Source organism: Lontra canadensis, unplaced genomic scaffold (assembly GCF_010015895.1).
Source record: "Lontra canadensis isolate GAN:19392208 unplaced genomic scaffold, GSC_riverotter_1.0 scaffold5, whole genome shotgun sequence".
Classification (NCBI taxonomy): Eukaryota; Metazoa; Chordata; class Mammalia; order Carnivora; family Mustelidae; genus Lontra; species Lontra canadensis.
In genome coordinates this window covers 42,451,109-42,466,251 of record NW_022630999.1, presented here as the reverse complement: position 1 = coordinate 42,466,251, position 15,143 = coordinate 42,451,109, and the positions used below count along the sequence as shown (strand labels likewise).

Here is a 15,143-nt window from a genome sequence, read left to right as displayed (position 1 = left end):
ATTCCAAGAATCAGTGATCAACAAGGTATAATCTTAACCCTCTGAGGGTGCTGCACAAGGCCTTTTCCGAGTTCTGCCAACAGCTTATGAGCCTCATTTCTCCTACTCCAGCTATGCTGGAAGCAAACGCACTCTTTGCCACCATGCTCTTCTTCCACCTTTGCCTTCCCATGCATCCTGACCCACCTGGCAATATACCTGTGCATAACTTCCAGTTTGGAAGAAGCACCAAATTTCCTGTTCTCCTTAGGGACATCTTCCCTTACACTCCTGGGTATCCTGCCTCTTTCCTCCATTACAAGAGTCGACCATAGCATGGACATGGGAATATTTGTTGGAAATGACTGTTTAAAACAAATATACCCATGTAAACTTTTAAATAAGTTATTGTTTCTGCAATCAAACAGATACCATGATATCTATTTTTCCTTTTGAGCTCCAATTCAACGGTCAGGTGTTAAAGCAATCAAGTCACTGAAAACATTCCACCTACAATTTTAAGAACTCTATTACTATGTATTACTCAAACAATTACATAAAAACAGCTACGAAAACTCAAGCCTTGTATGGGTTAAAAAGTACTTTTTTTCTAAGAATGTTTTAAAATCTATGTTTAATTTTTCTTTTATAGAAAGAGTAATACATGAACCATGAAAACCAGACCATAAGAAAATGTAGAATTCTGAGGGATGGCTTTCAATTTGCCTTAAAATCTACTCACTAACTCTTTGGAACAAATGAATAATAAACATAGAAAGATATGCAGAGTGCTGATTACTCTCCTATGAAGTCCCCCCAAAGTAAAACAAAACAAAAGGTATTTTTAAGGAATAAAGAATAGACTGGATATTTGTATGCAAAAAAAGTAATAAAAAAGTTAATACAGAGGTCTAAACCCTACAGAACATTAGAATCACCTAGGGAGTTTTAAACATTACCCATGCGGCAAGACTCACCTGTAAGAGATTCTGATATAATGGGTCAGGGATGGGTTCCAGCATCAGATTTTTTTTCCAAGTTCCCCAGGGGATTCAACTATGCAGCAGTCAGGCTCAGGAAGTACTGAATCAGCACATTCCCTGTTACAGCAAAGCCCATCTTTCAAAAAGCAATTGCAATAAAGCCTTTCTAATCAACGTTATCTCTTTCCCATGAGGGAAAAAAGAATATGAACATTGTAAACTGGAAAACATTAATATTAGTTAAGAGTTATATAGGACTTATTACATGTCGAACATTATTCTAAGGGCTTCTAATACATTGACCTTTTTATGCCTCACAATGGCTCTGTAAAGTTGGCACTATTTTATACCATTCAGCTTCTATGAAAATAGCTAACAGCTGCAGAATACTTAACACTACCAGGCATTATTTTGAGTGCTGTTATATACATTGAGTCACTGAATCTTCACAACTGTTCTATGAGGTGGTACTGTGATTATAATAAATTGATCAAAAGGCAAAGGGAAGTTAAATTACTGTCCAGGGCCTTACAGCTAGCGAGTGGCAGACCTGGGATTTGAAGCCGAGTATTCTAGCTCCAGATTTCATTAAAAAACAAAATCCAACTGATCTGTGCTCTACAAAAGGCATGAAATATACTAATATGAAATAAAATCACTATATATGTCTTTATTTTACTCCACTTCAGGAAATATCAATAAAAACTAGAGAGGAAGAAATAAGGATCATGTGATCCCAGTTCGCAGACAAGCATCACTGGTGAACCCAAGTGGAGCTTTTAGGACTTAGAATGAAAAGGAAGAAATTAGAACGATGACAAAGATGGGAAACCCAAATCTATATATATCAGATGTGAAAGCAAGACACTGATCAGAAGCAGATTCCTCCTCGCTCCTTGAAGACGAGGAAGGTCTAGGTGTGTTCACTGCTGATAAAAAGTGCTCAAAAAACATATTTAAGCAAATGAAGTCAGCTGCCTACAAAAGAGGTGAGACGACTGAATTCTAAGGCAGACTTTATTTTAATACTGCATTTTTCTCATATTTCACAATACTCACCATGTGTAATACCTTTATTTTATATAAAACGTATTTCCATATAATAGAACATTATATTAAGACATATTTTTGTTAAAATGTTGATATTTCAATATTTTAATTTGTGCATGCCAGTTTTACCTTAAAACTAATCCATATTCATGTAAAAATTTAATAATTATATTTAAATAATGTATATAATGATCACATGATAAATTATTAAATTAATGAAAATAGACATTTCTAATAATCAACTCAAGAGCTACAGAACCTCACTGCTAATTCTAGGCCAAGCTGTTAGGAATTCTCTTGGGCCTGACTCTGTGTTCCTCGGGTGGGATGGCCATTAGGTCTCAGATCTGGTTTGATTTCTCCATTTGGAGTTGATGTCTCTATCATCCTCAAGATTAGCAAAACACAATCATGTATCTATCCTTCACCAATGGCATAACAGAGGCACTCTGCATTCCCACCAGAGAACATGTATAATCAAACTCCCTGTTGGCCAACCAAATATAAAATATCTTAGAAGTAATATCTATGAAGGGCTCTCTGAAAGCTATTCTAAATTTTAAAATAAAGTCAAGTAAGTCACCAAACAATGGTGCACTTAAACATAACAGCAGTGTCTCCGAGTAGAACTCCTTGTGCAGAACTGCCATTCTGTGTTGCATTCGTGGTTCACGTTGAGGGGATTCATAAGGAACAGGGAAGCAAACCAGGCCATTATACTCAGAGAACTGGTGCTGAATTTTGTGATCCCTCAGAGCCCTCTCTGTTCTATGGGAAAGATTTCTTTCAGGTGTCAGGATCCAGGTAGGTCAGTGTTCTCTTTAATGCCAGCAAAACAGGGAGCCCAACATATATTTTTTAAGATTATTTTTTCTTTTTCTTCTACATTTTTCTTTTTCCATTACTTCTTAACATTTTAATTTTATTGTATATTACTTTTATTAACATGTATATATTTTAAAAACTCTCTCTTTAAGGTACTGGTACTCTAGAAATAAATAGATCTAAAAATAATGAATAAAACTGAAAGAGATCATGAAAAGTTCAAATGCCACTGACAGTAAAGAATGAAGGATGCAGCTTTCAAAATTATGAATAGTGAGTAAAGATTTTAGAATCTCAAGGAATTAAGAAATCCATTTCTTAATTCATTAGCTCCAAAACAATGCATGCTGATTTTTTAGTACTGTTGTGATCTAGTTAATCTGGAAATTTATAACATATTTATTGTACTATAAATGTCCAACACTTTTGCAAGACAGGGTGATCTTAAATGTCATAACTCAAAATAATTTATACACAGTTTAGCCTTAACTAGAGAGTTGTTTAATAGTTAGGATAGTAAATGAACAGAAGGTTAGAATTCTGAGGAATTGCAGACCCCCAGCTGTTCAGCTTATTGAGATTTTCTTATTGCTTACTAATATCAAAAAATGACTCAGATGCCTGAAGACACTGATTTTTCTTTATTTTACTGAAGTTTGTGTTAGCTCAAATACCCCATCGTTAAAATGTACACCTTTGTGCGAAACAAGAAACATGCTATAATCAAAGTAAAATGTCGTATTAGTTACATGACCAAACACATTTCTTTGCACAATGAGCCCTAATTCAGTAGGTAGAAAAAGGATTAAAGTAAATGTTTCTCAAAACATAGGTTTTTGGAAACCAAGGCAAAGCAAGTGGAAGGAAAAAACTGACTTGGAATTTCTTCAGGAAGTTAGTATACTTGTGATCAATTAAGGAGAAAGAATATTTAAAATTTTTAAACTGAAATAGTATTTATATGCCATCCTGGAACTTATTTCAAACTGTGTAGGGGCATCTTCTTAACTTAATATTTTTCATAACTTGTTGGAATCATCTTCTTGTAAAGAATATGTTGTCACCATTCAGGTGATAAGGTCTCAGTTAACAACAAAAAATCAACTAGCTAAGACTACAAAATATGAAAAACCATACCATGTTTCTTTTCCAACTTGGAATGAAATTTCATTTTTGTACAAGGAAGAAAACAATGTGGCGGAAGAGAAACTGCCTAAAATCAATGCATGATGATTTCGTGTGACAAGCGGAATGGGGGTGGCAAGAGTAGGTGTGAGAAGCTACTGCTTTTAGTTAGAAACTAAACTGTGACTGAATAAGAAGCGAGAAAAGAAGTTTGAAAGACTGAATTTTAGATCAAAATCCCCCTTATGCTTTTCCATACATAATTAATACACTTTAGGGACATAAACCATGTTCATGATGGAGCAAAATTAGCATTACAGAAGAGTAAAGTCCTTAAGTAATAGCACAATACTAAGAAGGATGTGCAATGGCCCTTTAAGAATGGCACAGATATTTTAACCTTAATGGTTATGTTATGAAAAAGTTATATGTACTTAAGATTTTTATGGTATAGCTCTCTGGTATTACAAGCCCAGAGAAACACTTTCAGAACATATCCTTTTGTAAAATGATGGAATTTTCTAGGGTGTTTATAGCCTTTAGGGGGCCAAGATTAAACATAAGGCATTCTGCCTTGAAATTAACTATTTAAGGAATCTAATAAAAAATCTGTTTAGTCATAAGAAATGGCTTTTTAAGCCCATTGAGAAATATTTTTTATCAATATAGAGCTATGTTTTATTTGAAACAACATTTAATTGAAGGAAATAAAGATATATATATATTCTCTGGCTCATTTAACTATAAACATTAAGAAGATAAATACACACTATTCTAAAGATGAGTCTCAGACGATGAAATGTAAAACTCCCTCACAGGGAGAAAAAGAATCATTGAAATTAAAACTACTTTAATGCTTGAATATAAAAGATCGTACTAAAACAAAAAGCAAAGAAAGAGAACTTACAAATCTGCTAAGACACATGCTGAAAGTGAACTGTTTAAACTTTTTCTTTTTTTTTTTTTTTTACCCATGAGGATTTTCTAGTTACTGAAAACATACCTACAACAAAGAAAGTATAACTATATTCTGTGTTATACAATTCTAACAGCCAAGTTTAAAAAAAAAATTCTGTAAATTACAGTATTTAAAATACACATTTCATTCTCACTAGAAAATTAGTTCATTTTCTAGAGAATACTTCAATAAAAATTTCAACATGTGGGTTATCAGGCTCAAAATTTCAGGACGCTTGGGTATACCTGGGCTAGACAGGTACAAAAAACATGCGAGGAGAGCTTGGTGTTTGAAAGAGGACATGAAGGGGACTGAAGACTGCTGGCCTCGGCTAAAGGCAACAAAAAACAAAAACAGAAAACTTTAAAACACTCTATGAGCCAAAATGTTTAAGAGCCATATGCAGCCTCCCAAGCTGCCAGATTGTAGCTCAGATAACTAGGAAAACAGTAGCCAAGACAGAGTTCTACAAAAAAGTCAGTAGATGCCAATAAATTCTCACACTCACAGAGTGAATAAAATAGATTTTTCACGAACATGCTTCATTTAGTAATCTTCACTTATACAATTTGAGGTATAAATGAGTACAAAAGCAACCCATCAAGCATGTTGATTATTAACATCTGCCTACGTCTTTAGAATCTAGATGTTTCTACATCCAAGTAGTGAAGGGAGTATCCGAAATCTGGTCTCAGGCACACAGAGAACCAGTCCATCTGAGGCTCAGCAGCAACCAAAGGTCTCTAACTTAGAAGACATCAGGCGATTCCTGGGTCCTAAGTATGATCTGGGTACACATCCTGTGACCTCTTGGGATTGGCCTGTCATAAGCACGTTAATTTACCGAGAACTCGATAAAAAGCGGTGCCTATCAAAATGCACTTGTAATGTATTTTATATATCATTAAATACAGAAGGAATAAAGTACAAGGGGAGGAGATGACAGAGAGAGAAACAAAGCAAAAAGCTCACAGGCAAGGCATATTGTCCCAGACCATCAGGACCTTACCCTGGAAGAAAGTAAAGCTATCCATTATTTCCCGAAACAGTGAGCAACACTAGAAAGAGGTTCCAGTTACTTGAGAGACAAGTTCCTGGGTATTCATACAAGATGACTGCAAAATGAGACATTACTAACCTCCTTTCCTACTAAAAATTCCAGAGAAACTCAGAAAAAGGGGCTATTGTTTTGCCAACTGATCCAGAAATCCATGCAGTCATTTTTTTTAATAGAGAGTCTGATCTGTTTAGGATTCCTTAAATATGTGTATTGGATAAATACTTGTTAAATAATATTTTTTACACTAGCTCCTTAAGATAAACTATTAATATGGTGTTCAAAGACTGAAGCAAATATTTGTAATGGATCATTTAACAGGCAGATTCCATATTTTATGATAAGTTCTACTGATACTGGATTTCCCCTACTTCTACAATACCCAAACATATTGGTTTCTCATTCTTTGCCAAAAAACCTTAAACTTTGATTCTTTACCTGAAAAGAACTCAGCTTATTTTTAGTTTGTTTCTTTTGATATAAACCACTCACTACTAATAGCTACTAAATGAAGTAAAATATGGATGAATCCATGTTATATACAACACACTACAAGATCTATTCAGGGACAACCATGACAATATTAGCTAATACCTATTGACAATATATTCTGTGCCAAACATTATATTAAGGACTCCACATAGATTATTTCACCATTTCACTTAATCTTCTCCAAAAAGTATGTGGTAGACACAGTTATAATCTCCAATTTCAGCTAATTAAACAAGGCTCAAAGAAGTAATTTACAAAAGACGACAGAACTCAAACCCAGTTTAAGTTTACCCTCTCTCTTTCCCAATTATGCTTAATAGTGTATACAAAGTACACTTTCATTGAGCAGTAAAGAATTCTAGAAGATTCCTAGGTTTTACATAAAACATAATTTATAATAAAGAAGAGCTACCTAGTCTATACAATTTAATATATTTGTCCAGTTCTCTTCCTGAAAGATCTGCAAGTCTGTTCATCATATTTAAAAGATAACTTTCCATCATGAATGTTTCATATATTCAAACTCAAAAATCGTGGACAATGCATTTAACTCTGCTAGAATTTTTATTAGGAGGAAAAGCCAAAGAGAATCCTGAAATCCGTGAAAGGTATAGATAAAGGAAATTCAAGATGTTAAGATAATTCCATCACAGATAGTTCTTTTAAAAGAAGTATGAAAACAAAGTTAAGGATCAATTTCATAGCTTGCTATGTGACCAGATATAAAATCTCTGACCTTTACTCAGGACACAGAATAGACTAATCAGAATAGATTACCTTTTTCCATACAATATGAACAGTAGTATAGAATGGACATCATTTGAACTAACCTAAAATCCAAACTGGAGAATCCTAGTTTGGCTGTGACCCAACTGACCTAACAAGGTATCTCATAAAACAGAGAACAACATCTTAATATTAAAATACTTAAATTATAACTTTATTGCATATTTACCTTTATTGAATTTATTAAAAGATGCTGTTTAATATGTCCCTTGCTAATGAAATTTTCCATCATTCCTTTAAAAAAGACTGAGACTTTGTATTATCAACTGCCTCCTCTAAAATAAATACTGTTTAAATACTCCTCAAAAACTAAACTTCCAAAACAAAGTAGATTGAATACAATTGTTTAGCAAAAGAAAGTAAACAGCACAACTTCAGAAAATAGTTCTGTTGTTAGGGAAAAAGGTAGAAAAGATTTTCTTCATACGGACTGTGAAGTCAGTGATGTCCTAGTATGAGTCTAAATTCAAATGTTTTTTGAAAAGTTAATGAAAATACTGTGATCATGAAGTTCCATCTTGTAAGATTTGGAATCCCTTGGTTTGTCTGTTCTTTTATATCAGTTTATGGTAAGATATAAGATTTCACTTGTATGAACGCAGACTGTGCACATCTACGAGAATTCCCCTTCAACATTATTCAGCACAAATGCCTATAGTAAAAATAATTAAATCAATTCTTCTGCATGTAGGTTACTGAGCATATTTACTCTCTTTTAACATAAGTGAGTACACAGCTAAGTGAAGACTGCACTTTCACAGCAGAATCAATGAAAACTTGAAGAGAAGGATTGACAAAAGTTTTTCAAAACTTTCTGTATGATGTTAAGGCAATAAAGTACCCCCAAAAACATAAGAAATTTCCATCTTTATTTTAAAATATGGTTAATTTTGTTTACTTACCCACACAGAGCCAATGCCTCCAAAATAATATCTTCGTATAAACAAAATCAACCTACTATGTTTTCTGTACTATTTTTTGCCTTCCAGTTAGTTTTATATTAGAGAAACAAAAATCTTTGTTAATTTATTCTAAAATACTTCTTTTTAACTACAACTATTTTGCATTAATTTTTACTCTATAGGGTAGTCATAGTTTAACAAAAGATGAATTACTATTTTACTATCAAAAGGAATGAGGTATAGAATAATTTTAAATCCACATAGTACGTATTCCAAATAAACGATTACAGATAATTTTTACTTTCTGTACTACTTAGAAGAATAGGGGCGCCCGGGTGGCTCAGTGGGTTAAGTCTCTGCTTTCAGCTCAGGTCATGATCTCAGAGTCCTGGGATCGAGTCCCACATTGGGCTCTCTGCTCAGCGGGGAGCCCGCTTCCCCCTCTCTCTCTGCCTGCCCCTCTGCCTACTTGTGATCTGTGTCTATCAAATAAATAAATAAAAACCTTAAAAAAATACATAGAAGAATATTCCCCAAAGTTAAAATACTACAAAGTATAAAAAATAAAGCAAAATTAAGTAAAGTGAGACTGCACTTCCAAAAAAAGAATGATTATGACTATGTAATCTTGAGGTATCATGACTTTACAAGGAGCATATATTCATGTTTCTTCTGTACCAGGAGACATGAAAAATTTGAAAAGTAAAAGAGTTAAGTTATAATTTACAAATGTGTGCATTGGATAGCTGAAGTGTATCAAACCCTTGAAAACCAAACTTATGAAAAGTGCAACATACTATTTAAACGTTAAATCCATTTTTTACTAAGACTACCTTTTAGGAAAATTTTCTTAAATAAAATTTTGTCTCTCATTTCTAAACAAATTTCTGAAGAAAAAAAAATGCCTGAGTGTTTCATGAAACTATCACAAAAAAATATATGTAACTCAGATTATATATATATATATAATATATGTATTATATATATATATAATTTTTTTTAAACCTTACACGGTGATAACTTTTTTTTTTTTTTTAATTTGACAGATCACAAGTAGGCAGAGAGGCAGGCAGAGAGAGGAGGAGGAGGCAGGCTCCCCGCTGAGCAGAGAGCCCGATGTGGGACTCGATCCCAGGACCCTGAGATCATGACCTGAGCCGAAGGCAGAGGCTTTAACCACTGAGCCACCCAGGCGCCCCCTTTTTTTTTTTTTTTTTTTGCCTTTATAACCTGTATATTTAACCACTGTCATATTCGTCCAGACATCCCACACTACTGAGGGCAGCAAGTCAGGGAAGGTATTCAATTCCCTTACACTTGTTTTTTTCCCACGGATGCATCAGTGGTTTCCCCATTTGCCTAGGGCAGAGTCACAATTCTAATACAGCATTTGACAGGCTCAAGTGTTTTCTACCCCTGGCACGAATTCTACAGAGTTCAGGACTTTTGGTGTAAATTCTGCTTATCTGGAGGTAGAAACACTGATGTCCCTAATGCCTTCTGCCTTAGGGGGAGGCCCTCCCTGATTGTGGCTCAGGGAACACAATACAGGACAGGGGAGGTAAATCAGCCAGCTGGAACTGTGAAACTGGCTCTGCCTCTAGCACCTGACTAAGTTCCTTGCAGATGAAGAAAAAACATCATAGTTTATAGTAAATATTTAATTGGTTCCATCGGTGACTCCAGCACAAGTTTTCCTGAAAGGGAGACAGAATCAAGCAACCTAGAGGTTCATGAGGTGTAAGGATCACCGAGGAGCCTCCCAAAGTCACTATCCCACTCCAGATACCCAGTGGCACAGTAAAATGGGGGTTCGGCTGATAGAATATGAAGAGAGAAAAAGAATGCTGGGTGAGGGAAATACAGGCCCTAGCCTTTTACTTCGCCTGCAGGAATGAAAAAGAAAGTGCAGGAGATTCTCCCTACCCAAAAGGGCTGAAACAAACAGTCAAGTTCTCAGTCTCACGTAGAGAGAAAGAGATGAGCCTTTCCAACTGTCTGGTATTAGGAACCCCTCCCCAGGTGGTCTTCTATAACTTCTGTTCTGTATTCCTGATTCCAGATTCCAAATTCTGCAGTTCAAATCAAGTTCTGAATTCTGCCTTCTAGGTTCATATCCCATTCCGTGACCCAGATCCTTTCCAGGTCCCATCCCTTTTCCCAGTCTAAGTGGAATATGTAGGAAATCGAATAAGAGCAGAGAGAGACCAATTTTAAGCCATCAGTCATAATATTAAACAGTTAAACTTAACATCTTAAGTTAAGTTAAACTTAACATCTTCATAACTACTTCTATTTTCCCAGGTAACTAGCTCCCTTTAAATTTGTAAATAAATCTATCATAAATGATAGAATATGAGTTAATTTTTCCTATGCTTTAAAAAAATAACATGTTAAATTTCCACACGACATTCTTCCCAGGAACTTGAGATTTTAACTATGTGGAAACAAAGAGAAGCGATTATATACCTAACCAAAACAACAACAGCAGCAACCCACCAAGTACCAAATGCTAAAAGCAACAACCCAAAAGAATACAGTTAGCCCTCTAGTTAGAAACAGGAAATGGATAGCATGTATATAAACACCAATAAAGCAAATAGCATCTGCCAGAGATGTGACTGTATATACAGGCTGCTGCTTAAAGCTATAGGCACGCTAAAAACAAAAAAAAACAAAACCTCCAACAGTCCACAGCTCTGTGAAGAAAGTTATCTCCCACAATCACCCTGGTGTCCATACCCGGCTGCTTCTATCATTTTCAAGTGAATTAAAAGATGCCGAGAGAATAAACAAAATCACGGCCCCAGGCTATAAACGGGCACACACCTGTAATACCCAAACATTTTCATCACAGACTGTCTTACCTCGTAAGACCAGACGCACTGAGTCCCACCAAAGCGCCGAACACATCTTCCTACCTCGACGTCCTCATGAGTTGTGTACATTTCTCTGAGGCATTCACCAATATGTGGCACCATCCTTCTAAGAACCTCTCGACTGAAGATCATGCCAGGTCCTCCCATACAGAAGTTCTCTCCAGGCTCCAGCCCCAGTTTTCCAAGTTCTTCAATATTCCCCAGGCCCGTCTGACCCAGGTAGAGAGGCTTACTGCTATTCAGTGATCGAAGAAACTCTTCTAACTTATCACCTACAAAGAGAAAGGCAACAGTCACTCCTTCTCCTAATTTCACAATTATTTAGAACACACAGAGTAAGGGAAAGACCTTCCAACATTGTGGGCAAACTCCTCCCCAAAGTCATAACACAACTGAAAGGAAGAAAAATCTCTGTGAATAGTCTATTATTTAAAAACTACTAATTTTTACTAATTAGTTACTAATTAAATCATAATAAAATGTTATCAACCTTCTAGTGAAGATCACTGAAAAGACTTTGTAAGTCTAACAATCATCACTTTTTTTGTAAAAGGTGAGATAATAAGAAAAATGACAAATTTATTAGCGTGTTTGAAGTAATGATAATATTACAGAAAATAGTAAATTATATTTAGCATCGATCAGCAGACTGTTGATATTCAATAAACATTTTTACTGTTAATTGATTTAGTGGTGTTTTGTTCTTAATAAACTTCACATTACTAAACCGTCATATACAACCCAAAAGTTGAGAGAGAAAGAGAGGATATTAAAGTCATCTTGGAATTTAATTTTGGAAAGCACCTTTTCAGGAAAGAAAAATTTGTTAAAAATTAAGTAATTGGTTTCCTGATAGCACGTAAGTTCATCAAGAAAACCTATCTAAAAGTAAAATTCTATAGGGGTGCTTGGGTGGCTCAGTGGGTTAAAGCCTCTGCCTTCAGCTCAGGCCATGATCCCAGGGTCCTGGATGGAGCCCCACATCTGACTCTCTGCTCAGCAGGGAACCTGCTTCCTCCTCTCTCTCTCTCTCTCTCTCTGCCTACTTGTGATCTCTGTCAAATAAATAAATAAAAAGTCTTAAAAAAATAAAATAAAATTCTATAGCTACAACAGTTTGAATACATTAGACACTCTACAAAGTGATACAATGAGGTAGTCACCTTCTTTATATTCCCAGTCAGCATCTTTACTATCACTTTTTGATGAGCACAGCACCTGCAGTCATTGATCTTGATGCCATGCCTTGCCCCTGGGATCTCAATGAGTTTTGACTGGCTATTATTGAGTTCTTAATACAAAATGCATTTCATTCTTAATAGGAATGGAAAGATTATGGCACTTCAATGTTCTGAAGGACAATCTTTCAAAGCATTAAGACTAACGACAGAAATAGATGCTACTAATGTATTTAAAAATTCTTTTGCGAGGTGTGGCAAACTTCTGCTAGGAAACTTTTGAGATTGTAATGAGACACGGAAGACAATGGAACTATAAGATAAGGGATCCATCACTTACAGGTACTGATATCAATACATCTTAAATCTGTAACACACAGTATCCAACAAATATGCAATCGTTTATTTTTGTATCGAATTATCAATGGAATTATTTCACTCTTCCCATCCTAAACCCAAGAAATCTCTATTACCCTACACTCACTCCCTGAGCCAAAATGGGACAGATCTTGTATGTTTTCCCTTGAATCAGGTGAAAGACCACCTGGATCAGGAGAAAGCAGTGAGGTTACAAGGACAGAGGTACACACTAGGAAGAGTTGCCCCCCTTTTGACCAATCCATCTCCATCTCCGCAACGGGCGGGACTGAAAAGATTTACTCCCTCTCTCAGGACTTCTCTCTGCTGAGTTTAGAAATCTCTGGCCAGAACCACCCACACCCAGGGTGAAGGACCGCGCCTCTTTTAAAACTGACAAAAGTTTTCTCCTATTGTGGCTGCGCGTGGTTTTGGGAAGGACTTCCAGCCTTTGCTTATCGCCGCAGCCACCAAAACAGATTGGGAAGGAACCACGCTAGTGTCTACAGCTCGGAGCTCCTGGGGTCTGGATAATTCACCTGCGTTGTCCCCTCTCCACCACCAATTCCTAAAAATACACTCATGCCCTCCGGGTTTTACAGAGGTGTGGCGGGGAGGGCGGGGGGCGTTGCTGTGTTAAGAGCCGACCTGGTGCTGCACTGTAGTGTCTGAAAGGAGGTGAGCGCTGGAGCGGTGTGGGGGTGCTCAAGGACTCCCAGTGCGTGGTGGGTAGTCCACAGGGAACGGTCCGGAACAGCGAAAATGTTTCCTTAATCTCACCAGTTCCGAACCTGCGTTAGATCCAATTGCAACAAAAGGGTTGTAGGGTTGTGGACTAAAGCTAGAACACCCAGCTCCAGACTGGCTCTCGCCTGTTTCCTCGGTCTTCCCTTCCTTCACTGAGGACACGCCCCTCTGGATAGCTGTGGGAAACTACTATCACCCAGGGCTTTCAGAGCAGGACGGAGTACGATTAGCCCTCGGTTAAGCCTCAAGTCCCCTTCCTCACCGCTCCCACACAGTAAAGAGTAGGGGCACGCTCTGGGCGGAAACGAGAACAGCAAGAGTGAGGAAGGCGAATAAAGCCAGTTAGGTGTGAGGAGGATGCAGACCGCAGGAGAAGAGGGGGAGCGCACTGGGAAGGGTGGGCTGATGCTGAGGGTGGGCACCGCGGGTTGGGGGCTGCAGGAGCCCTGAGCACGTGCTGGCAGAGAAGCAAAGAGGGGCCGGGCAGGGATTAGGGCTGGCTGCAGAGAAAGGGGATGGGGAAGAGAAGGGGCGGGCGGGCGGGACCGCCGGCGCTGGGAGGTCACCTTTGATGTAGACGTCGTCGTCGGCGCGCATGAACCACTCATACTTGTCCAGGTAGTGGTCGTGCATGTACTTGATCATCATGAAGGACTTTTTCTGGGGAGGGTAGGAGTCGTCCACCCCCGGCAGCGCGATGACAGGCAGGGGTGGCGGGGGCTGGCTCATATCGGCGTTAGGGGACTGCTGACTGGAAAAAAACTCCACGCGGCCGGGGATGAAGCGCGCCCAGGTCCGCTGCGCCGCTAGCGCGCGGCTGCCCAGGTACTTCTGCGCGGTCATCACTCCCACGTACAGGAAATCCCGGGGTCGGGAGCTGGGGGCGGCGGCGCCCCCATCCCCGCTGCCGTTGTGGCTACTCCCCGGACGGCCGCTTTTCCGCTGTCCAGCCGCGCCCCCGTCCTCCTCCCCCCGCTCCCCTTCCGCCACGGGGGCGCCTGGCAGCCCCGTTGCGCCTTCGGGCTCGCGTCCTCGCCGCCGCTGCTGCAGCTGGGGTGGCTGTTGCCAGGGGCTGCTCCGAAAACTGGTTACCCCGGGCGCTGCCTCTGCCAGCGGCGGTCCCTGGAGCTCCTGGCGCACGGGGGGCGGCGACTGCTCCAGCCGGGGCCGGGGCTGAGGTTGGGGGAGCGGCTGCTGCGCGCCAGCGCCGGGGCCAGCGGCCGAGCGGCCGTAGTAGGAGCAGAGGCTGGAGCCGCGTCTCTTCCTCTCGCTCAGCTCCGCCACTCTAGGGGCGATGAGCCAGGACGCGGCGGTGAAGCCCAGCACCAGCCCCAGAGCCACGCTCATCCACGGGCGGCGGGAGCGCACGGCCATCGCGACTGCCCCCGGCGCGGACGCTAGCTGAGCGGCTGTGGCGCTGCGCGCGGGTCTCCCGGCTCACACCCGCCCCTCCTCCGCCTCAGCGCCCCCAGCTCGGGCCGCTGCCCGCCGCCGAGGCGCGGACGCCGGCTCAGGGTCGGAGAGCTCCGGGCGCCTGGCCGACTGCGGGTTGCTGCTGCCGGCCGCGCTCCCCGCTCTGCTCTGGGTCCCGGCTCCCAGCGAGGGTCGGGAGTGAAACTTCTCCCGGCGGCGGCGGCGGCGGTGGCGGTGGCGGCGGCAGCAGCGAGAGGAGCTGCAGGAGGAGTAGGTGGAGCGGCAGCGGCGGCAACGCGTCCGCTCCTAAGCTGCCACCCTGTCACTGGCGCGCCTGGTCCCTCCCTCCTCCCTCCTTCCCGAGCCCCCGCCCTCGCTCTCCGCCTCCCGCTCCCCCCGCCGCCCGGCTCGG

At 40.0% G+C, this 15,143-nt stretch overlaps 1 protein-coding gene across 1 annotated transcript in view; it reads right to left on the bottom strand.

Moving 5' to 3' along the window:
• LOC116864394 (chondroitin sulfate synthase 3-like) overlaps window positions 1-14,937 on the bottom strand; it is a 44,606-nt gene extending 29,669 nt beyond the window's left edge. Inside the window, exons 1-2 of the mRNA XM_032851975.1 lie at window positions 13,885-14,937; window positions 11,025-11,308 (exon numbers count right to left, since the gene is read on the bottom strand). Of these exons, the coding sequence (XP_032707866.1) occupies window positions 11,025-11,308; window positions 13,885-14,692 (1,092 nt within the window). The 5' untranslated portion in view covers window positions 14,693-14,937. The remainder of the gene's footprint in view (window positions 1-11,024; window positions 11,309-13,884) is intronic.
• Between the last annotated feature and the right edge of the window lie 206 nt (window positions 14,938-15,143).